The sequence below is a fragment of the Engystomops pustulosus genome, chromosome 1 (assembly GCF_040894005.1).
Source record: "Engystomops pustulosus chromosome 1, aEngPut4.maternal, whole genome shotgun sequence".
Lineage (NCBI taxonomy): Eukaryota > Metazoa > Chordata > Amphibia > Anura > Leptodactylidae > Engystomops > Engystomops pustulosus.
This window is the reverse complement of record NC_092411.1, coordinates 171,356,402-171,381,614: the sequence shown is the minus strand read 5'-3', so window position 1 is coordinate 171,381,614 and position 25,213 is coordinate 171,356,402. Positions and strand designations below refer to the sequence as shown.

Here is a 25,213-nt window from a genome sequence, read left to right as displayed (position 1 = left end):
ATCACGTGTTCTTGTCAAAAACCATGTTGAAGCTAACAATACAACCCCTACATAAACTGCTCATTAACCAGAGGTCTAACATTAAAAACAAGTTTGTCCAAACATGCCCTTTTTAAAGGCATGGATCATACGGGAGCAAGGGAAGATACAGATTACTAAAATAGAATAGACTAATTTTTGGTCTCGCTACAGACTAAACAAAGGTATGCAATTTATTGGATACATAAGTTATCCACCTTACACCCATCAAGTCTCAATGAAACTATATAATATGATACCGTATGAATAAACTCTTCTGGGCAGAATATTTGTAGTTGCCGATGGCAACCAATCACAGCTCAGCTTTCATTTTACCATTTCTCATGAATATTTTAAAAAGGAGCTGTGATTAGTTGCCATGGGCAATTAGTAATATTCTGACTTTCAGACAGCTTAATAAATCTGCCCCTTCATCTCCATTTACAGAAGTCCCCCGTAAAAGCCTGTGAATTGTTCCCTTTTTCTATTTGTTCTAATTCCTTCTCCACACCTTTACATATCTCCGATATACACCCCTATATGTATTAAATAGTTTGTCTATTCCTTCTTGATGCCTAATTTCATTTATGGGCAAGGGACTATATAAGCTTTACAACTCACCCAGCATAGTGGTATTTCACAAATCCACCTGCCAGATTTATTTTTCATACCCATAGATCTCTAAAGATGTTTAATCATTTCCTCTGTAACATGTCTTCCCCCTATAGCAGGGGTAGAGAACCTACGGCTTGCGAGCCCAATGGCTCTTTTGATGGCTGAATCTGGCTTGAAGACAAATCTTTAAAGAGAACCCATCATGCAAAATAACCCCCCTAAATTAAATATATTTTCATAAACTGCCATTAGATAGAATTGCCTCTATCCCTTCATTGTCCCTCTACATGCCTGTAAACTTGACGTCCTAAAGCTGTATGCAAATGACCTGTGAAATGTCCAATGAGTCATTAGCATATTCAAGCTGTCCAGCTTATTCATGAGTGGGAGGTACAGCCCCCCCCCCCCCCCCCGTGCTTGACTGACAGCCTGTATAATGATTTAATGGCTCCTCCATGTGCTTGCTGGTGGCCACGCCCCCTGCAGCCTGTGTGTGCATGTGTATGTGAAAGATACAACAGCTCCAGGATGCAGCCATGTTATAGCAGAACATGTAAGGTGCTTGTGTAGCTGATGTCTGTGTATTAGGAGGATGCAGCATGTCAGTAGATGCAGCACACACACACTAACAATTCTTTACTATACATTACAAACAGACATGAGCAGGTGGAGGGGAACAGGGGTGACATCACTGCCTTTGACCATTTGACCAGCCTCATTTACATAATAAAGAAAAGATGATTTTACAATGATTAATGTATGAAATAACTAGATAAAGGCTGGGATGGGATCCTTGTGAGCTGCTCCAACAGGTAGTGGTGACAGGACTAGTGACACAGACCTGATGACAGGTGTCCTTTAATTAAATAAAATAATAATGCTAAAAAATATAAAACATTCTCATGGGCATGTGGCCTGGACATGCATAGCTCCGGATATATAGTAAATCAGCTCCGAGGAGAGAAGAAAACTTCTAAAACCTCCCTGACTTCCATAAACAAATTTAAAAGACTCCAAACGAGTGACCACTCGTCTAACTGCCAATAAGCTCACCAGTGGGTATAGGGAGTTCCCGCGCTGTCAGCTGGCGTTCTTCTCACCCCAATCTAGCAGCAGCTGAGCTCTTCTCATTCAAGCACCGCCCTAGCTGCAATCAGGAGAGTGGGTGCCTCGTATCCTGGTGATAGCTTCCTGTGGTGTGGATCACAAGCAGCAGCGCCATTTTAAACCACTGCTGTTAACCAGCAGCTGCATCAGTCAGAGAGCTCCTGAATACAGATGAAGTTCTTACTTTATAAAATGCACACATTTACTTGTATTTACTTTTAAACAAATTATATGGCACTCACAGAATTACATTTTAAAATTTGTGGCATTCATGGCTCTCAGCCAAAAAGGATCCTGACACCTGCCCTCAAGCATTATAGGTTGCTTGTGATAGTTGATAATTAAGATTGCCAGCCCCAAACATTCTCTGACACTTTGACATTCTTATTCTACATTCTTATGTATTTGAGTGATTTAATGTTAGCTTCATTAATAAAAAGTGCTTTTCTTTCAAAAATAATATAAAAAAAATAGTTATCTAAATAATTGAACCTAAGTAAATCTATCTTTATTAGTTAACAACCTGGCCCTTTGTAGTTTTTTCACTTCCATTTTTTAATCAGAATTCAAAATTGATTTTTTAAATATTTTTCAAAATGACAAAAAAATGCCATTTTCGACTTTGGGTGCTATTTTCCATTACGGGTTTAACGCAGTGAAAAAACATATTTTGTTAAAGCGGGCATTTTCGAGGCGGCGATACCTAATGTGTTTATGATTTTTACTGTTTATTAATATATATATCAGTTGTAGGGAAAGGAGGGTGATTTGAATTTTTAGCCCTCACCATGCACCGGGGCCCATTCTTATGAATGATTATTGCTTTATATATGTTTTTGTAGTGCATTATTATGAAACTGAGGAAGAGAGCGGTATTCTCTCGAAGCGCGTAGTTCTGAATTTTATTTTTATACCAATAAAACCATTGAAAATACTGGCTTGTTTGGGCTTCTTCTTTAAGGCAGCACGGTATACATCTCCAATTTTTCAATTGCCTCTACTTGCTTAGCCATATGTTATTTTACTGAGCTGGAAGGAGGTTACTGCAGCAGACCATGTTTTTTTGAGCGTCCCTTTTTGACAGAGAACCTATGAATATAACTTCATATCCAACCCCATAATTTATTGGTAGCAGGAACACGGACAAGCCAGCAACACAGTCCTCTTCACATGAAATAAGATACATAAAATATGACAACATAAACAATACACATCATGTATAGTCAATGTAAATAACAGACACTAAGATCTGATTTCCAGCCTCCACCGCCCTCCAGCCAATTTTATAATTTGAGAGAATAGAGTAATGGGAGAGCCCAGTGACCTCTTGGGGGTCACCAGAAAGGGCCTTTCAGGGTAATATTGAAAATAACCTTTTATTTTTGTTTTCCTTTTAATTGTTAAGTGAAAAGGAAGGGAAAGGGGACACAGCTAAGAGGAAGGACCAAATTATGGACCGAAACGCGTCACAATTTTATCCATAAAATCCAATATTGAGTTTAATATCGTGAGTCTGGATTTTATCTTAAGCGCTTACCACACATGATTTTGAATATCGGTGTGATCTTTATGTTGAAAACGGTCCACCGGTGACCCTGGAAGGGACGTGACTATTAGTGAACAGCTACATCATTTCACTGCACCAAGTGAGAGTCTAATCACATTACAGGAAAAGCCACTTAATTATCGTTTGATGCACGAGGAGAGCGCTCTGTTTGTCCATTTGTCATTTTTGATGTATTCTATCTTGGTGGGAGAGTGCAATATACACGCACACCCCACTTTGTTCCCAGGCTTTTGAGTAAAAAAATTATGTGTTTAACATTGCAGCCATGAAAGGTACCATTTGGGGATCAGGGTTATTCTTTTTAAGTATAGTTTTTCATTAACTATTTATTCTGGGTTACTTTGACAGGTTCCCTTTTTAAGCGTTCATGGCATAGCAAGTAATCTGACAATTCAATGTGTATACATGTGCTAGCCATTGTTTTTGCAGCTTGCTCATGTTCTCCTATCTTTCTATGGTCTCATACACACAGCTAAGGATTTCACAGCCCATTGCCCCTGAGAAAAAACTCAGAGCAGGTCTTGCCCTTCTAAAGCAGTTCATGGGGCTTTGTAAAAGTACTGATGAAACACAGGTGTCATCTGTGCGCCAGCCTTATTTGGGGAGTTAAAAACACTGCATCAGTAAAGCATTAAATATTAAGCTCAGTTCTCCATTATTTTGAGACAAAAATAGGTGTTATATAACACAAAGAACAGGGGTGAGTCTTTCTAGCAACTATACATAGGTAAGGTTTAATAAAAAGACTTGCAGCTTTTCCATGTTTTCCCCTGCTCGGGTTTACTTAAAATAGCTGAAGTAAATAACGGAAGATCTAACAGATGTGAACTGTACCTTTTATGATTCTCGGCTAATCGGAGGTTGTGCCAGAATTGGTTGTACATAAAATATTACACCCTTTTGTTTTTAAAGGATGAGTCTGAGTGACAGCGATAGTGACAGTAGTGATGGCTCATGTGCCCCCAGCCGTGGTAGTATGCCAATACAAAAGATGCCTCACTCTAATAACAAGGTAAGATCTCTTTACTTTTTAGTTAGTTGTGAAAACCTTGATTCATTGCCTTTGTCATGGTGCTGTGTAATTGAAAAAAAAATCTGACAAATTAAACAAATAACTTCTACCCATCACAAACAGTGGATAAAAGACACACAAACGCTGTATTTTTTTACTTCTTCCCTAACAGGTAGAGAAACTTGGATATAACAACTAACTAGGCATGCCCATGAGAGAGTTAAAGCGTAATTGTAAAGCTATAGTGATTTTACCAAATTAGTATATATGTGATTCCCCCTTTAAAAACAAACAGAACGATGCCTACTTTGTGCTGCTTGTCCTTTTCTTTCAAAAGTTATAGCAAAAAAAGGTTCTGTTTGAAAGCGTCTGACAAAATTTATTCTCACCAGAGGTGAAGTAGACAGAGACTCTGTCCATCTGTGCCCTCATGCTGAGGGCAGTTGGCTTGCCCACAGATCCCATAATGCTCTCTCTCAAAGTAATTTAGCATTACGTCCATATAGTTCCCCACAGGTAAATCCAGTGAACACTATACACTCACCGGCCACTTTATTAGGTACACCTGTCCAACTGCTCGTTAACACTTAATTTCTAATCAGCCAATCACATGGCGGCAACTCAGTGCATTTAGGCATGTAGACATGGTCAAGACAATCTCCTGCAGTTCAAACCGAGCATCAGTATGGGGAAGAAAGGTGATTTGAGTGCCTTTGAACGTGGCATGGTTGTTGGTGGCAGAAGGGCTGGTCTGAGTATTTCAGAAACTGCTGATCTACTGGGATTTTCACGCACAACCATCTCTAGGGTTTACAGAGAATGGTCCGAAAAAGAAAAAACATCCAGTGAGCGGCAGTTCTGTGGGCGGAAATGCCTTGTTGATGCCAGAGGTCAGAGGAGAATGGGCAGACTGGTTCGAGCTGATAGAAAGGCAACAGTGACTCAAATCGCCACCCGTTACAACCAAGGTAGGCAGAAGAGCATCTCTGAACGCACAGTACGTCGAACTTTGAGGCAGATGGGCTACAGCAGCAGAAGACCACACCGGGTGCCACTCCTTTCAGCTAAGAACAGGAAACTGAGACTACAATTTGCACAAGCTCATCGAAATTGGACAGTAGAAGATTGGAAAAACATTGCCTGGTCTAATGAGTCTCGATTTCTGCTGCGACATTCTGATGGTAGGGTCAGAATTTGGCGTCAACAACATGAAAGCATGGATCCATCCTGCCTTGTATCAACGGTTCAGGCTGGTGGTGGTGGTGTCATGGTGTGGGGAATATTTTCTTGGCACTCTTTGGGCCCCTTGGTACCAATTGAGCATCGTTGCAACGCCACAGCCTACCTGAGTATTGTTGCTGACCATGTCCATCCCTTTATGACCACAATGTACCCAACATCTGATGGCCACTTTCAGCAGGATAATGCGCCATGTCATAAAGCTGGAATCATCTCAGACTGGTTTCTTGAACATGACAATGAGTTCACTGTACTCAAATGGCCTCCACAGTCACCAGATCTCAATCCAATAGAGCATCTTTGGGATGTGGTGGAACAGGAGATTCGCATAATGGATGTGCAGCCGACAAATCTGCGGCAACTGTGTGATGCCATCATGTCAATATGGACCAAAATCTCTGAGGAATGCTTCCAGCACGTTGTTGAATCTATGCCACGAAGAATTGAGGCAGTTCTGAAGGCAAAAGGGGGTCCAACCCGTTACTAGCATGGTGTACCTAATAAAGTGGCTGGTGAGTGTATAAGATGTATATGGTGACAGCCTGGCAGCTTCCATCACATGGAGGAGCATGGGACATGTAATAAGTATGAGATGCAGAGCGAGACAGAGAAAGTTCTATAGATTCTTAGACTGTGGTGGAGGGACTGATAGGGAACAGGGGGATCTTGTACCTTGACCACCTCCTCTGTGAGCAGTGAGCAACAGATCCTCCCCTCCCATCAAACCGACCCAGAAAGAGAGTGTAAAAAAAAGTACGGATTCACATGGCTTACAAGCCTTACATGAAGAGGAAGCAGCCATCGCAGGAATTAAGTAATCTGAGGGGGATATCAGAGAAACTACTGAATATAGGTAACGAAGATAATCGGCAAAGTTCTTTTACATCACAAGAGCTATTGATTTGTGGGGAAAAAAACCTTTACAGTTAATCTTTAAATACAGTTGCTGAGTAGACCATGCCAAAAAGAGGCTTATATGCAACGTTTCCACACCAGGGCATGCCTGCAGTTTGAGGGAAGCTAGATTCGCCGGGAACAAAGTGACTGGCTGTAATATGGACTATGTGTCAGTGGCCGGGTCCACAGGACCATGGGTCCTCCACAGAGGGCGACGCCGCAATGTAGATAAGGGAAGGGGAGACCTGTCATGTTAGTGGCATGCCAGGGAACACCCTGAAACACTGCAAAAAAAAAGTCACTATTATTTGCTGGTACAAAAACTAGTCGGCGTTCTTTGAGGAGCGGTTACAAAAGGTTGCACACAATTATAAATATTATAAGTATTAACTCCTGCTTTGTTAGAACATATTGCACATGATATTCAACCTCGAGCCACTACATGGTGCTATGGGATAAGGAATAGGTATAGTAGATGGCAGAAAAGTATCACGATTGGATAGCTGTAGCAGGTCAGACCTTTCCCAACCAGTCAGGTAGCAAATTAGATGCTGAATACAGTACAGACTAGTTTTCGGGACATTACAGATGCAGCATTTCAGCATTTCTGACGATGCCAAGGAGAGGTATAGATGCAGCGGCTCTGCAGACTGTGCCAGAGAGGCATGGATGGGAAGCTGAGCTTGGTTCTCGGGGGGATAAATATCCCCCATGGTGTCAAGGAGGAAAAAACAAGGGCCGAGACCCTGTAAACTCACTGATTTTCTACCGAACAACAGAGTAGAAATCCAAAATGGCGGATCGCCTTGAATCTCAAGCCTCCCCACCACATGTAGATCACTCCGCGGGAACCACGCCCGGAGTGAGGAGGTCCAGCTCGGCACAGTCTATCCAGCACCTCCTAAATGATGAGGCTGAGGAAAATTACACCATGGGGAAGATATACAAGAGAGCCAAACTCCGAGGTCAGACAAGGAGGAGAGAAGGCCTCAATCCGCAGGTTCCAAAACGGCAAGCTCATCTGCCCCCTCTTTACATCATGGCAGCCCAGCAAAACAACGCCCAAGATTGCAGGAGCCAGTGAGTGAAAATGATGGGTCGGACTGTACACCCGGGGGGGGGGGGGGGGGGAGGAGAAATAATAATAAAGGGACAGATTTATTTGAAACTTTGCCAGCATCTGAATCTGGCAAAGGCGAAGTGAACAGGCGAAGTGGAGAACAGAGTAGAACATATTGAAAACAAGATGGGAAGTGTGGTGACCTCACATAACGAACTTATTGACACCCATTATGATTAAGCTGACAAAGTCACACAATTGAAGTCCAAAATTATAGATCTCGAAGATAGATCGAGACGCAACAACGTGAAACTACGTGGTATACCAGAATCTGTGCCTCCTAAAGAACTAGCCAGATATATGCAGCAGCTCATAAAAGCACTCCTGCCAGATATATCCACGCAGGAACTGGAGCACACCGTGTTCTGCGCCCAAAACACCTAGAGGACACAGTGCCTAGAGATGTGTTGGTCAGGATCCATTTTTATCAAGTTAAAGATCGCTTGATGATGGCAGCCAGAAAGAAGGCAGTTCTGCCAACACCATACATAAACCTGTCCATATTTGCAGACCTACCAGCGACAACGCTGCAACAACGAAAACAACTTATACCACCAAAACACTGAGAGAAAACATACAAGTGGGGATTCCCTACTCGCCTAATTATTATGAAAGATAACACCACATATGTTATCCATACGGTGGAGGAAGGAGCTTCACTATTGGAGAAATGGAGCCTGCAACCGATGATTCTACAGAAACCGACACCACCAGTCCCAGTCACCCAAATCTGGCAAAGACAGAAGAAGAGAGATCGCCGTTGAAGAAGTTCCAAATCCGGCATCTACGAAACTGTTACCCCAGTATAGCACAAATAAGTGCTACCCATATCCTTTATGAAATTTTCTTTCAAAGTAATGTTATGTATGTTAGTTATGTTGTTTTTAGGTCAGACAGGACAATATGGCTCAATTACATGACAACTGTGAGATACAGATGTAGGATGTCTTTTTTTTCCCACAAATCTGCTCTATAAAAGAGACATAATCGATACCCTTTAACACTAATGGGGATCAAAATAATATCATTAAATTTAAAAGGTTTGAATAGGCCACAAAAACGTTCTTATATGTGGTCTGAAGCGAAATCTCTGGCATCTATGCGCACAAGAGACTCCTGTCATTCCAAAAGATGCACAATTTCCGGTAATCTACAAATCACATTTTAAAAAGAAAAGGAGAGGAGTGCTATTGGCAATATGTAATACAGTAGCATTTCAACATGTTAATTGTATCACAGATCATAGAGGCAGATATATTATATAAGTGGGATACATAAATAATGTTTTATATACTATAATCAATATATACGCCCCGAATAGGAGACAGTTTGGATTTTTGCAGAAGGTGATGAGGTTGGTCGACATGGTGAAGCAGGGAAAGATGTTTGTTTGTGGAGACTTTAATCTAGTTCCAGATCCAGTAGTACACTGCACTACAGGTTATAGCTCTCGCCGCCCAAATTTGGGTACCTGGATCTGGCAAGTGAATCTATATGACATTTGAAAAATAATACACAGCACAGAAAGGGACTACACTTTCCATTCAACAGTCCACAATAGTTACTCAAGAATAGACCCTTTCCTGGTGGACAGGGATGTTCTCCCATTATCCACTGGAACAGATATAGCTATAATAAAGTAGTCAGACCACGCAGCAATTACTCTGACAATTGCATACCGAGACAACCAGCCTCGCACCTTTTTATGGAGAAGCAATACCTATATAATGTCCCACATCAAATACAAAAAATTCATAGAGAGGGACCTTACAGAATTTCTTCACTATAACAAAGAATCAGTGAGTGCAGAGGTCCTATGGTGTGCACACAAAATGTTTGCAAGGGGGATTATGAGAAAATATGGACATATTGATAAGAAGATTAGGATACAAGAAATCACCCGGTTAACAGATAACATAACTAAATTGGAAAGGGAAAATAAAACCTCCCCTACTCCAAACCGAGGGAAGAGCAATTTAGACACCAACTGAGACATCTTCTACTGCACTCATATGAGCACAAATTAAAGAAAGTAAAAGCACAATACTACTCCCAAAACAATAAAGCTGGGAAACTTTTAACCTCCAGACCAAAAGCCAGGAGTCAAAGGTCCAAAATCCCATTCATATACCAGAAAGACCAGCATGCGAAATTATACAGACCTAAAGATATAGCAAATAGATTTCGGGAATATTATAGTACATTATATAATCTAAAGGAAGACCCCCCTTCTCCCCTCATCCACAACAACAACATATCAATACCTTCTTGGATAGTGTGAACTTGCCTAAACCTGATCAGATAGATATTCTCAATGCTCCTGTAACACCTAACGATATACTTAAAATTATTAAAGGACTTCCCCTGGTCCAGACGGACTGAAAAATGAATATTTTAAACAATACCATCAAATCATTCTGGACCCTCTGTGCCAGATGATTCAATCAGCTATTGTAAAAGGCAGTTTTCCAGGAGAGAATCAGGAAGCACTTATAGTCACACTCCCAAAATCTGGCAAACCTGCGGATACACCTCAAAATTTTAGGCCTATCTCACTGCTAAACGCAGACGTAAAAATATACGCAAAATTTATAGCCCCACGATTAGCCCCCTTGATCCCAAGTCTGACAGGTAATGATCAGGCTGGTTTTGCTAAGGGCTGCCAAGCCCAGGATAATACGAGAAGGGTACTAAATATTCTGCACTTGGTGGAGAGGTGGTCTATCCCAACAGTCATGTTAGCCCTGGATGCCGAGAAGGTGTTTGACCGTATTCATTGGTCGTTCACCTTCTCGGTACTAGAAAAAATGGGAATTAGTGGAAGTATATTAACAGCTATTAAAGCCCTATATTCAAGCCACTCAGCCAAGGTTTTTGTCATCAATGCGTTATCAGGCACCTTTGATAACACTAATGGTACTAGGCAGGGGTGCCCCCTATCCCTCTTTACAAGAGATGATCGAAAAACCTTCGCAAGGTTTAAGGCCCGTCTACCTAATAATATCTAAAACTCTTACATTTCAAAATTCTCGCCCTTTCCAACAATGGGAGATTTCATTGCCAAGAGTAATATAAACCTTGGAGTGGCGGAAAGTCCTCACACTCGCTCATAAGGCGTTAAAATGTAGCACACATGTCAAAACAGCCACAAAAACTTTCTTATGGTATAGAACAGAGGTTCCACATAAAATATACCCACAGGCTTCTAAGGAATGTTGGAGAGGATGTGGATTGACAGATACCCTACTGCATATTTTATGGGGTGCACGTATATAAAAAACATTTGGGACTCCGTATTCAATTTAATATCCATGCTATTGAATAAAACATTGCATACCTCAATGAGTGTAGCATTACTATCACTTGATCTACAATCCCTTACGCTACAAAAAAGGGTACTAACCTGCAAAATTTCGGAACCCTGGACTCAAAATTCAGCATATACAGGCAGTCCCCGGGTTACATACAAGATAGGGTCTGTAGGTTTGTTCTTAAGTTGAATTTGTATGTAAGTCGGAACTGTATATTTTATCATTGTAATCCCAGACAGAACTTTTTTGGTCTCTGTGACAATTGGATTTTAAAAATGTTGGGTTGTCATAAGAATCAATATTAACACTAAAGCTTCATTACAGACACATTTGATAACTGTTCTAGCTGTTTATTGTAGCCTAAGGCTAAAGAACAATAAATTACCAATATCCAGAGGTCCGTTTGTAACTAGGGGTCTTATGCAAGTCGAGTGTTCTTAAGTAGGGGACCTCCTGTATAAGGGTACAATGACAGATAATGAAGATATATGTGTGTGGTAGACATTATTGACCAACTAAAATGTCTACCACACAGATACTAGGGATAACTGACGATATATAAAAAGAAAACAGGAGGATAAACTACACTATAGAAATCAAGATGGACACAATAGTGGTTAGAAAAAGAAATACACTATCTCATTAGAACCCGGCCCTTTTGAAAGGGGGGAAATTTACCACAGAATTTCATTGCTAACCACATGCAATAAACCAATGCCAACTCAACTAGATGTATGTGGAAAAAATGTATAGATATATGGTCTGTATTGTGTATATAGATACGGGATCTATATGACTACCGTTGACAATTGTAATTACTCTTCTGTATTCTTATTTGCATGGCAATTTTCCCCAATAAATACCGTATATACTCGAGTATAAGTCGACCCGAGTATAAGCCGAGGTACCTAGTTTTGCCACCAAAAACTGGAAAAACCTATTGACTCGAGTATAAACAGAGGGTGGGAAATGCATTGGTCACAGCCTCCCAGTATATAGCCTGCCAGCCCCTTTATCTATAAAGCCTGCCAGCCCCTTTATCTATAAAGCCTGCCAGCCGCCTGTTGCCGGTAAAAAAAAATAATAAACGTACTACTCACCATTCCAACGGCCCGGGCAGCTCCTCTTCAGCCGCAGGTCCGCGGCAGCTCCGTGGCCGCGCCTCTTCTGTCTTCATGCCGGCGATGGGCCGCGACAGCTCCGTGCGCACGGCCGGCCTGGCGCTTTCTGTGACGTCAACAGCGGCTGACATCACAGTTGAGTGCCGAGCGGGCCGTGCGCACGGAGCTGTCGCGGCCCCGCTCCGGCATGAAGACAGAAGAGGCGCAGCCACTGAGCTGTCGCGGACCTGTGGCTGAAGATGAAGAGGAGCTGTCCGGGCCGTCGGAATGGTGAGTAGTAAGTTTATTATTTTTGTATACCCGAGTATAGGCTTATACTCGAGTATATACGGTAAATAAAAACTATTGAAACAAAAAAAAAGTTAAGGGAACACCTAAGCATCACAGTATAGCTCCAAGTCAGTTAAACTTCTTCTATTTGGTGGCATAAGCAATTGGGAATTAATTACACATGCTTTCACATGCAAATAAAGATACATTGGAAAAGCAAAAACAAGTGGACCACTAAAAAGAGAATAAATGTAGTTATGTAAGTGGTGACTACAGACAAGCCTCTTGACTGTTTCAAGTCTTTTGGACAGTTTTTTAATTTGCTAGTATCCTTTTCACTCCAGGTAGGGATGGTTTAATACAGTGCTAAGCAGATGATTGGTCAGGGATGGGTGTCAGCCCTTCGCTAATCAACTATTGATGGCCTGCCCTTAATCGTAATTATTGATAAACCCCTTAAAGAAATGTTTTAGTTTATAAAATTGTGAAAAAAAACATAAAAATGGGGTAGGGGGAATGGTTAAAAACCCTCAATGAATGTGGTGAATGGTATTTCGGGTGCAAATTATACCAGTTTTCTGCTGTATAAAAATTGATACATTTTATTAAGAGCACATGTCATTGTGGCAGACATCCAATTAATTTTATAGTTTCAACATTTATTCATGTTGTAGTCCATTATACCCAATTCTTTCATTGTCACATTAATACTAGTTGGATTGTCTAGGACAGAACTGTGGGCCCTCCTGTTCAGGGCTACCATAGATCCTTTGTTGTTGTGCATTTGCCTGAAGAGATCTATGGTATTGATATACAGTCGGAATGAAGTATTCAGCCCCATTTGTAAGCCTCCTTACCGCCTAATAAAATAACATTTAAAAAATTATGGTTAAGACATGTGGTTAATAATAGTTACCAGCTAATTTGGGATGTTGAGCTAACTGTATGATGATTATAACATTAAGAAATAAGAAAATCTCTAATTTAAGGGGTTGGGCACTTTTCAATAAATCTGTTCCTTTAGACTGGTCTCGGCATGTACCACTTCCTGTTTCTTACTACTTCAGCCTGTATGTCATGGCAGCCCATAGTGTTTATTTTTACTCACAGGATGAGTCATAATCTCTTGTTGCAGGTCCCTCCAATTTACCTGTGTAGGATCTATGTTTACATGCGGAGTGCACAAAGAGTGTACACACAGCAATAAAGCAAGCATCAGGGATCATTATTGAGGCAGTAAAGGCACATAGGCAATTTATGTTACAGTGGAAAAATATCTGGGTCCTTAAAGGGTTAAAGAGGTTAGAGGTCTGAATGAGCCAAAAATCTTGCTGGTTTGTAGATGAACAAAAACTTAAATTCCACCATAATTTGAAAATAAATAGTCAAAATCAGACCATGTTAATTTCTGGATTTGTTTTCACATTTTGTGTCTCTATAGTTGTGGTCTAGCTGATGTCAATGACTGCCCTCTCTCATCTTTTCAAAGTAAGAGAACTTGCACTGACTAAATACTGACTAAATACTTTTTGTCCCCAACTGTAGTTGTTTGATTCTACCATTCTTCCAAAAAGTTGTTTTTATTAATACCTTTGATAAAGTCAAGGTGATGGGGGCATTGAACCATCATTGTAAGTTAGGTAAGGTTAACCACTTACGTTTGTGTATGAGACCTTATACAAATATGCATCTGTCTCTGCTCAGTCAAATGTATGCAGAGCTTTTAATCCCCTTTCATTGACTTGCCATAGTGGCTCCGTCTGTAGATCAATGGTTTTAGAGAATGACAACTTCTACAGGTCAGAAGAATTGGCGAGTTTGGCAGAAAGAAGACATGAACAATTTATTAGGCTTTGGGCGCTGTGGATAGCGTATAGGAAAAAGGTTGGGGTATAGCATTCACTCCTGCAAGAGACCTGTGTGAGAGGAAAGCTTTATTAATTGGTTGTCAAGGTCACTGTCCATACTATTCTCTTTAGACTTGCATATATGACTGCTGTACCACCGGTTGCTTGTTTAATTGTTTTATACTAGGTTTTGGTTCAGTTTGTTTTAACCCCTTCCAGAAGGTGCTTAGCGAAGCTCACCGTACTATTAGGCAACACCTTAGAGATCGGGTGTCAGCTGCATATTGCTTGACCGCGGTGTGTAAGGGGCTTCTCATGTGGACCCTTACCCCACCTTCCTTCCCACCTCTCTTGGCGCTTACTGGGAGAGGGTCAGATTCTCCTATGGCAGCTCCGGGGTCCGGCGAGTGTCCCGAGGCTGTGCAATGTCCCCAGAGCTAGCCCTACCTCCTGGCAGGACCCGGCTGTAGTCCAATGAGCACGCATAGCTCTATTTGAGCGTGAACAGCGATTAGAAGATTGCTTGTTCAAGCCACCTTGTCAAACTAAATACTTTTTTCAATAAAATCAAAGGTTTATTATCATTAGAGGTAATTAATGTAATTCCTTTTATGATTAAAAGTTATACAATTTTCCAATATACTTTCTGTATAAATGACTTGGTTTTCTAGATCTCTGCTTGCTGTCCTTCTATGGAAAGCTTCTATGTTATCAGTGGACAGAAATCTGACCATGGACACACAGGTGCACAGCTCGTTATAACAAACAGCTCTGATTACTGTCTGTAATATAACAAGCTGTACACCTGTGTGACCATGTCCACTGGTAGTAAAAATAGAAGCTTTTCATAGAATGACGGCAAGCAGAGATCTAAAAATCCATGAGGAATTGACACAAAGTTTATTGGTAAATTGTATAACTTTTTATCATAAAAACAATTTGTTGAAAACGGAAAACCCCTTTAAATAATAAGAAAGTGAAAGTCGCCTAAAAACCACAATTCCCTATACACAACTAATAAAGTAAAATAAAACACTAAATTAAAAAAAAACCCACATATTTGATTTTTTGCCGGATCTGTAACAATCTGTAAATTCCCCATTCAAGGAAGTTCAGACACAGTGACCGACACACTGTTCCTGAAGGCTATTCATTTTGCCCCGTGGACCAGAGGGGTTTCGCGCCCTCCCCCCCTCCCCCCCCCCCCTACACACACACACACACACACACACACACACACACACACACACACACGTTCATGATCGATGCTATTGGCTGATCAATGCTGAGCAGCCAATAGCAACAATTTTACTTATGACGTCAGTAATACTGCTCAACATGTTTGTAGACTCGGTGATCTGGGCAAGATGGCGACTGTCTCTGATAGCCAGAGGGGTTTCACTGCCTCCCATAGTCCATGTTTGCTGCTATTGGTTGGTCGATCCACACCAGCCAATAGCAGCAGTATTGGTCACAATGGTCATAACTGGGGTTAATGGGAGCAACACACAGCGATAATTGTTTCAGTCTAGTACAGCAATAGTCATCAGTGGAGGGGGACATTTCCGGTGGCATCATACCATCTCCCAGAGAGCTCCGATTGACAGATTTCCACTGCTGGAGAAAGGTATGGGATAACTTTTTCCAGAGATACTGTAGCGTGTAGCTCTGTAGGCAAAAAACAGAGAGGTCTCCCTGGATTATATGTTAGGCGGGGGGGACATCAAGGCACTCGGCAACCAGGACATGGTGTTGGTTAAGTGTAAGGACAACACAATTTATTGGGACTCCAGTATCCTCATCTCTGTTGGAGATACCATCTCCGCTGCTCCTAAGACAGACTGCATCCTGGCTTACAATATATACATGGATGGGTTTGATCTGTCAGTTCAGGTGCTGAAGCCGTACAGCGCCCTATTGGAAACGAAGATATGCTAAAAACGCTGGCTGTGTACATTGTACAGATGATCCTGTACAACTCTCTTGCTGTTTCAATATGCAGTTCATGATGTATCATTTCTCCATTTTCAAGAGGCGGTGATATGGGAACTAATATTCGGACAAGATGGAAAGGGCCCCAGTACTTCTGGATTAGATGTCCCCATGTGTTTTGCCAGGGCAACATTTTCCTGGTGAATTTCTCATGTCTGCTTCTAAAGCAGTGGTTCTCAACCTTTCTCATGCTGTGACCCCACAATACAGCTCCTCATGTTGCAGTGAACTCAAACCATGTACAAGAATATTGTATTTGTGCCAAAAAATGCAATAAAATCGTGGCTCCGATGGCTTTAGGTGACCCCTGTGTTTTGGTCGTTCGACCCCCACCGGGGTCGCGACCCGCAGGTTGAGAACCACTGTTCTAAAGGAAGGACTCTGTTTCTTTAGGAAAAAGTTTGTTCCAAAAGGAGATTAGGAAGGACACAATATACTACTACGAGACCTGGAAGAACTCCAGAGTCCATTCAACCAAATTATGAGCAACTCATTCACAATTTACATCCAAGCTTTGTTGTGAATTCATTTTGGTAAAAGGAATTATTGTAACAACTGTTAGGTCAAAATGCTTACTATACACCGCGATTTATTTCATTGAGGGATGTAGTTTACAAACTAGGGTCACTTGTTTGTTTTATTTTTTTTAAGTTTTCATTTCCCCTCCAAGCCTCTGGAATACACATCGTGCTTTAGCATTCAGTAGCCGTGATGTATTTTCTGGCAGCGTTTAGGACTACATGTCGGGTCTTTCTCACGTTAGAAAACTCGGCTTCCGTAATCAGAGGCCTACATTACACCGTGGCACAAACTGAGCGTCACATAATAGGCACCAAACTTGGAAATTGCAATTATGTCTAGAAATATATATCTTTTCATCCATTACACATATTTGGAAACCACCTGTATGTTCAAAATGCTCACCACACCACTTGTATTACACTACACCATATATTGCACCTTGCATATGAAAGACGGTGATGCTAAAATCACTTTAATTACTTTTTATTCCATAAAAATGGGGAATAAAATTTTAAAACAAGGTATTTTCATAATCATAGCGACCCATAGAATAAAAATAATATACTATTTTTATGGTATGGTGAACACCACAAAATAATCTTCCTAAAAATTGATGATTTTCCTTTCAAACTTTGTAGAGCCGTTTTTTATTTAATCCATTGCAAATGTTTAATTGTTTAATTTTTCCACCCAAAATTAATGTATTGTCAAAAAATATTACAATTTGTAGACCCCATCTCCATTTTGTTTTGACTCCTATAAAACACCTAAAGGGTTAAAAAAAACTTCTTAAAAGTGCTTGAGGGGTGCAGTTTCCATAATGGGGTAATTTATGAGTCTAGCTATTATTTAGGGCTCTCACAGCCAATTAAAAGTTGAGCAGGTCCTTATAAATATGGGTTTTGGTGATTTTCCTAAAAATTTGAAAAATTGCACCCAAATTCTGAGTCTCATAACATTATAGTAAAATATGTGGAATCTTAAAAAACCATGCCAACATAAAGCAGACATTTAGGAATCAAAAGTAGAGAATTTAGAACTTTGAAAATAAAGAATTTTTCCAAATTTTTGCCAAATTTTGCTTTTTTTCATAACTTAACACAAAAGATGCATCCAAATTTTTAAACTAATTTGAAGTACAATGTGTCATGAGAAAACAATCTCAAAATCCCCTGGATATCCTATAGCGTTCCAAAGCTATAAGCACTTGTAGTGACACAGGGCAGATTTGAAAAATGTTGCCGCGTCCTAGAGTCCAAAATAGGCGGAGTCCCAAAGGGGTTAATATTATATAAACAATATATTTAACACCTTGCCGACCGAGGACGAACTATATCGTCCTCGTGCCGAAAGTGGTGTATGAGAGCTGAGCTCTCTCCATATACAGCGGATAACGGCTGTATAAACGGCCAACACCCAACTGTCACTGCCGCTGGCACCGATTGCGGAAGTTAACCTGTTAAGTGCCGCGGTCGAACTCGACCGCGGCACCTAACTTACCGTTAAATGTCCATCGCCATCTTGGATTTCCGATCGCTGCCCCCTGGAACGTCATCGGAGGGCGGCGATCGGTTGCTATGGTAGCCTACAGTCTCATTGAGACTCATAGGCTTGTCAGGTGCAATGATTGCTAATAGCCAGCAGAGGGCAGGCTATTAGAAATCATAGTAAAATAGCTATATACTGCAATACAGTAGTATTGCAGTATATAGTATTAGCAATCGGACCCTGCAGGGTTAAATTACCCTGGAGGATGTAAAATAATGTTAAAAAAAAATTAAAAAACATTTTTGTTAAAAAATGAAAAGTTTAAATCACCCCCCTTTCCCTAGAACTGATTAAAAATGTCATCAAAAGTCGCAAAAAATGACACCACCCACAGCTCCGTGCACTGAAGTATGAAAAAGTTATTAATGCAAAATATAGCAAAATGAAGAATTGTTTTTTTGTACAGAAGGTTTTAATTTTTCTAAATGTATGAAAACATAAAACCTGTACAAATTTGGTATCCTCGTGAACGTACCGAACCAAAGAATAAAATAGACATGTGATTTGGGGCGCTCAGTGAAAGCTGTAAAGTCCAAGCCCACAAGAAAACGGTGCATATGCGTTTTTTCATCATTTTCACTGCATTCAGAATTTTTTCCCGCTTCCCACTACACAGCATGGAATAATAAATACAGGCGGTCCCCTACTTAAGGACACCCGACTTACAGACAACCCATAGTTACAGACGGACCCCTCTGCCCACTGTGACCTCTGGTGAAGCTCTCTGGATGCTTTACTATAGTCCCAGACTGCAATGATCAGCTGTAAGATGTCTGTAATGAAGCTTTATTGATAATTCTTGGTCCAATTACACCAAAAATTTTGAAACTCCAATTGTCACTGGGGCAAAAGAAAAAAAATTGTCTAGAACTTCCATTATAAAATATACAGTTTCGAATTACATACAAATTCAACTTAAGAACAAACCTCCAGACCCTATCTTGTATGTAACCCAGGGACTGCCTGTACCATCTCTATGAAGTTCAATTTGATATGCAGAAAACAAGCCCAAACAGAGCTCTTTACATGGAAAAATAGAAAAGTTACAGCTTTTTGAAGGTGGGGAGTGAAAAATGAAAATGCAAAAACGAAAAAGGGCCACATCCCTAAGGGGTTAAAAAACAAATTTAGAGAAAAATGGACATGATAACAATAGACTTACTACAAGATGCATCTCCCGCATGGAGAAGGCAAGGGGAATATTAACAAGCATCAGTTCAAACATATGTGTATATACACTCACCGGCCACTTTATTAAGTGCACCATGCTAGTAACGGGTTGGGCCCCCTTTTGCCTTCAGAACTGCCTCAATTCTTCGTGGCATAGATTCAACAAGGTGCTGGAAGCATTCCTCAGAGATTTTGGTCCATACCGTATATACTCGAGTATAAGCCGACCCGAGTATAAGCCGAGGCCCCTAATCTTACCACAAAAAAATGGGAAAACCTATTGACTCGAGTATAAGCCGAGGGTAGAAAATGCATTGGCCACAGCCTCCCCAGTATACAGCCTGCCAGCCCCCTGCCCCAGTGTACAGCCCGCCAGCCCCCTGCCCCAGTGTACAGCTCGCCAGCCCCCTGCCCCAGTGTACAGCTCGCCAGCCCCCTGCCCCAGTGTACAGCGGCTCCCCCGTCGGGCAACGGCTCCCCCTTCCGTCTCGCCGGGCAGCGGCTCCCCCGTCCGTCTCCCCAGGCAGCGGCTCCCCGGTCCGTCTCCCCAGGCAGCGGCTCCCCGGTCCGTCTCCCCAGGCAGCGGCTCCCCCGTCCGTCTCGTCGGGCAGCGGCTCCCCCCGTCCGTCTCGTCGGCCCGCTCCCCCGTTGCCCTTGGTACAGTTAGTTGATTAAAAAAATAAATAAATGAAAACTCACCTTTCCGGCGGCCCGCTCAGGTCTTCTGTGCGATCCGCCCGGCAGCAGCAGTGGCGGCAGCTCCGTGCGGCGCACAGCTCTGACGTCACCAGACATCAAGTTCTGATGACCGCTGACATCAAGAATGTGTGCCGGCTCCCGGCACACACAATACCATGTGACGTCGCACGGAGCTGCCGCCGCTGCCAGGAGGATTGCGCAGAAGACCTGTGGGGGCCACCGGAAAGGTGAGTTTTGAGTTAGTTATTTTTTTGACTCGAGTATAAGCCGAGTTTGAGTTTTTCAGCACATTTTATGTGCTAAAAAACTCGGCTTATACTCGAGTATATACGGTATTGACATGATGGCATCACACAGTTGCCGCAGATTTGTCGGCTGCACATCCATGATGCGAATCTCCCGTTCCACCACATCCCAAAGATGCTCTATTGGATTGAGATCTGGTGACTGTGGAGGCCATTTGAGTACAGTGAACTCATTGTCATGTTCAAGAAACCAGTCTGAGATGATTACAGCTTTATGACATGGCGCATTATCCTGCTGAAAGTAGCCATCAGATGTTGGGTACATTGTGGTCATAAAGGGATGGACATGGTCAGCAACAATACTCGCAGGTAGGCTGTGGCGTTGCAACGATGCTCAATTGGTACCAAGGGGCCCAAAGAGTGCCAAGAAAATATTCCCCACACCATGACACCACCAGCCTGAACCGTTGATACAAGGCAGGATGGATCCATGCTTTCATGTTGTTGACGCCAAATTCTGACCCTACCATCCGAATGTCGCAGCAGAAATCGAGACTCATCAGACCAGGCAACGTTTTTCCAATCTTCTACTGTCCAATTTCGATGAGCTTGTGCAAATTGTAGCCTCAGTTTCCTGTTCTTAGCTGAAAGGAGTGGCACCCGGTGTGGTCTTCTGCTGCTGTAGTCCATCTGCCTCAAAGTTCGACGTACTGTGCGTTCAGAGATGCTCTTCTGCCTACCTTGGTTGTAACGATTTGAGTCACTGCTGCCTTTCTATCAGCTCGAACCAGTCTGCCCATTCTCCTCTGACCTCTGGCATCAACAAGGCATTTCCGCCCACAGAACTGCCGCTCACTGGATGTTTTTTCTTTTTCGGACCATTCTCTGTAAACCCTAGAGATGGTTGTGTGTGAAAATCCCAGTAGATCAGCAGTTTTTGAAATACTCAGACCAGCCCTTCTGGCACCAACAACCATGCCACGTTCAAAGGCACTCAAATCGTCTTTCTTCCCCATAATGATGCTCGGTTTGAACTGCAGGAGATTGTCTTGACCATGTCTACATGCCTAAAAGCACTGAGTTGCCGCCATGTGATTGGCTGATTAGAAATTAAGTGTTAACGAGCAGTTGGACAGGTGTACCTAATAAAGTGGCCTGTGTGTGTGTGTGTGTATTATATGATTTCTCTCTGAGAGACTATTCCAAAATGTTATAAATTTATGCTCGGAGATGAAAGTGAACATGTAAATTTACTACACAAAAGGAGAGCAGGCACCGCCACGATGTAAGCAAATAATATATCCACGCATCCCAATAATTGATGCAACAATCAGAACAAGAAAAAAGTTGGATGCGTACAGGAAATCACATTACCAAAAAATCCATTTATTGATACAAACAGTAATAATAACAAGACAACTAATATAAAAACACTTAAAACATACACCCAGTGGGTGTATAAAGCTTCCAAGGGTAGTAGTCCCTTACACTCCCCATCCACAATCAGTAATTCGCACAGATAGACAATTATTTATAGGTGAATAACCATAGTCGGTCCTAGAAAAACCTCTAGATGGCGGCAATGCAGTAAAGTGCTCTGTGCAAAACAATAAAGTATGGAGTAAAACCTGGTAAACCCTCAACCTGCTCATACAATACCCAATTGTAGAGGAGACATGTGGTGTCTAGTACTGGGATGAAAGCCAGGGAGGCAGGTCAGTTGGATGGGGAGTGGAGCAAGCCCCACGCGTATCGTCACCGTGTTGGTGACTTCCTCAGGGGTAGGTGGTCACTAGATACAGGTGTCTTGTATAAATACCTGAAATTGGTCCCCCGCCCTGGGGAAGAAGGGCTGTGATAGGCCAAACATTTGCCTGCCATGCCAGTAGGTGGATCCTGTATTCGGCATGTGTGCAGCTGTACTGAGCATGACAGGAAGTAGGTCGTCACATGACCGGAAGTAGGTCATCACATGACTGATCATGTGACCGAAGGGGGATGTAAACAAACTCATTGCGATGAATATGCAGTAGTACGGCGTATAGTCAAAGGTCAGTCGTCACATGATTAATCGTGATCAAATATAAACATAAACGTTAAGACTTGTTGCGGTGAACGCCAATGTGTCCACTAAGGGGATACATGAGACCGGCATCCCATACTCGAACAGTGCGGACGGAAGGTGAGTATATTCTAATAGCTAAAAATAACAATATGTTTTAACAGTCGACGGAAAACAAAGACCATTTATTTAGTAATGACGTTTAGTGTACTGGACGTATATGGCGAAGAAAGGTATGGTTACAGCTGCCTGAGTCAGAAATGCATGTCTACCCCCATCCACTCTTCTGCCAACATGTGAGGGGATGGTACCGTTATATTGATGATATCCTTTTATTTTGGTCAGGCCCCTCCAGGTTATGTCAGGAGTTCATTCAAGAACTTAATAAGAACCCATGGAACATCACACTTACCTCCCACTCCTCCACCACCTCTGTTGAATTTTTGGATCTCAATATCTCTTTACAGAACAACGAGTTGGTGACGTCTCTGTTCCGGAAGAAAACGGCTACTAACAGCTTACTCCACTTCCAGAGCTTCCATCTGGGGCATATTCGTCGAGGCATCCCGGTTGGACAATTCCTTTGATTAAAACGCAATTGCACCTTGGAAAGGGATTTTAAAGATCATGCTCAGGACCTCACACGAAGATTCAGAAACAGGGGTTACCCTAAAAAAATCTTGTCAAAGGCTTACCTAAGAGCACGTAGCTCGAATCGGAAGGATCTTCTGTCCCCCAGACCCAAACAGATCTCGGAGTTCCCCAGACTGGTGACCACTTACTGTACTCAATGGACAGATGTCCGTACACTTCTATCTACCAATTGGAACATCTTACAGAGTGATGAGTGTCTGAGACCCTTTATACCTAAAAATCCACCACTCACAGCCCGAAGGGCGAGAAATTTAAAAGATGTATTAACTCGTAGCCATTTTGAACGTCCAATACGCCATATAGACAGTGGAGAGAGATTGAAGGGTTCCTTTCCATGCGGCTCTTGCTCCATCTGCCCCTTGATGCAACCCAAGCAAAGCTTCACCAACCCCGTGAACCAGGAAACCTTTGCCTTAAAAAATTACATCAACTGCAGGACTCGAAATGTGATATATGCCCTAATCTGTCCATGCAATAAGGTTTACGTGGGGCAAACTTCACAAGAACTGCGCAAAAGGATACAACAACACCTGTCCACAATAACGAACGCCACAACCCATTTCCTGCAAGATAAACCACTGTCCACAGTGGCGGACCACTTTCGAAGGTACCATTGGGGTAAAACAGGAGGCATTCGGGTGGTGGGCTTGGATTGGGTACGCCCCAATTTTCGAGGAGGCAATGTCACGCCGGTATTTTTACGCAGTGAAAGCCGTTGGATTTTCTCTTTGGGCAGTCAGGTACCGAATGGTCTGAATGAAGACCTACTATTTACTGGGTTTTACAAACCACTTTAAATATATTGTTCCTGTGCTGACATCCCGCCCCCGCGGTTCTATGTAGTCTAATCCTAAACATATTATTCTAGTTTTTACAGTACCGCTTTACAAGTCTCCACCCTTATGGACTACCTCACGTCCGTATACTCTCCTCACTGATTCTACTACACACTCCTGTGTTTTAGGTGGGCACACCGCATGTCTCCACACATCACATAGGATCTCGGAAATCATCAGTTTGATCTACTTCCGTTGGAACTCCAAGATCGCTATCCCTCTTACTTCACAACAAACGAGTCTGGATGAAGAATTTATAAAGGATCACTGTGTACACCATCCCCCTCTCTCTTGTTCTGAACCACCAAAATATATGGACTCTGGCTCCTTGCTACGATGCTTTACTATATTTAACTTTGATTCACATCAAATCAGCTAGGCCTTGGGCCTCAGTTTCCTCTCCCATCCCTACACAGGGGTGCTCCATCTCCACTGCATTGGTTACTGATGCCAGCCCTTCTTTTCTCAGTGCCTTATTTTTGTTTAATCTAATTGTTAGTAAATTACTGTCATGACTACGCTTAATTGTTGCCGATTTTTGGTCCCCCGCCCTGGGGATAGGTCTGGCCGTACACTGTGGCGAAGCCGCCACTTCCACCCCCATGATATACCTTTTTTTTTTTTTTTTATGATCATTTCTGACTCAGGCAGCTGTAACCATACCTTTCTTCGCCATATACTTCCAGTACACTAAACGTCATTACTAAATAAATGGTCTTTGTTTTCCGTCGACTGTTAAACATATTGTTATTTTTAGATATTCGAACATGAAATTACGCTGTTTCACTATGTGCTTCACATACTCGATACATACCTTATCGTCGTACTTTGATACCTTATCGACTTGAAACTTACCTTATCGCCGTATTTTTAATTGTGTATATGACCTGCTCGTTCGGCGCTTGTTTGGATATGCTTTAGCCGTCCATACCTTATCGTTATACTCTAGTAACTCACAGTTTAACTATGTGATTTGCTCGTTCGGCGCACGACTGGATACTCCAGGCGGTTGTGCCTCAGCATGTGTACCACAGGCACAAATATATAGAATATATATATATTTCTTTATTTTTATCTTTTGTTTTGGGAGGGCTATGTTCTCTATTTAAATTCACGGCTTTGAACTTTGAATTTTGTAGGCCTGATCACTTCATATGGCACTTTACTTACTCACAGGGACGTATTCTACTCAATACTATTTATTTAGCACTATAATGTCATCTCTCGATTTGATGAGGTATGTACCGGCTTCTTCCAAACCATATATGCACTTGAGACAAAGCTATATTCTGCATTGTCAACTTTTTGTTATAATGAGCTATTAGAATATACTCACCTTCCGTCCGTACTGTTCGAGTATG

General features: G+C 42.0%; 1 protein-coding gene across 3 annotated transcripts in view; it reads left to right on the top strand.

Annotated features, from left to right (window-relative positions):
- Positions 1–25,213, top strand: part of MLLT1 (MLLT1 super elongation complex subunit) — a 136,443-nt gene that overhangs the window by 83,296 nt on the left and 27,934 nt on the right. For 2 of the 3 annotated variants that reach the window (XM_072113849.1, XM_072113852.1), the window contains one exon: positions 4,220–4,319. In XM_072113849.1, coding sequence (XP_071969950.1) covers positions 4,220–4,319 — 100 coding nt within the window. Of the gene's footprint in view, positions 1–4,219; positions 4,320–8,085; positions 10,857–25,213 lie in introns of those variants that run through there. The other variant, XM_072113850.1, reaches the window with a different exon arrangement.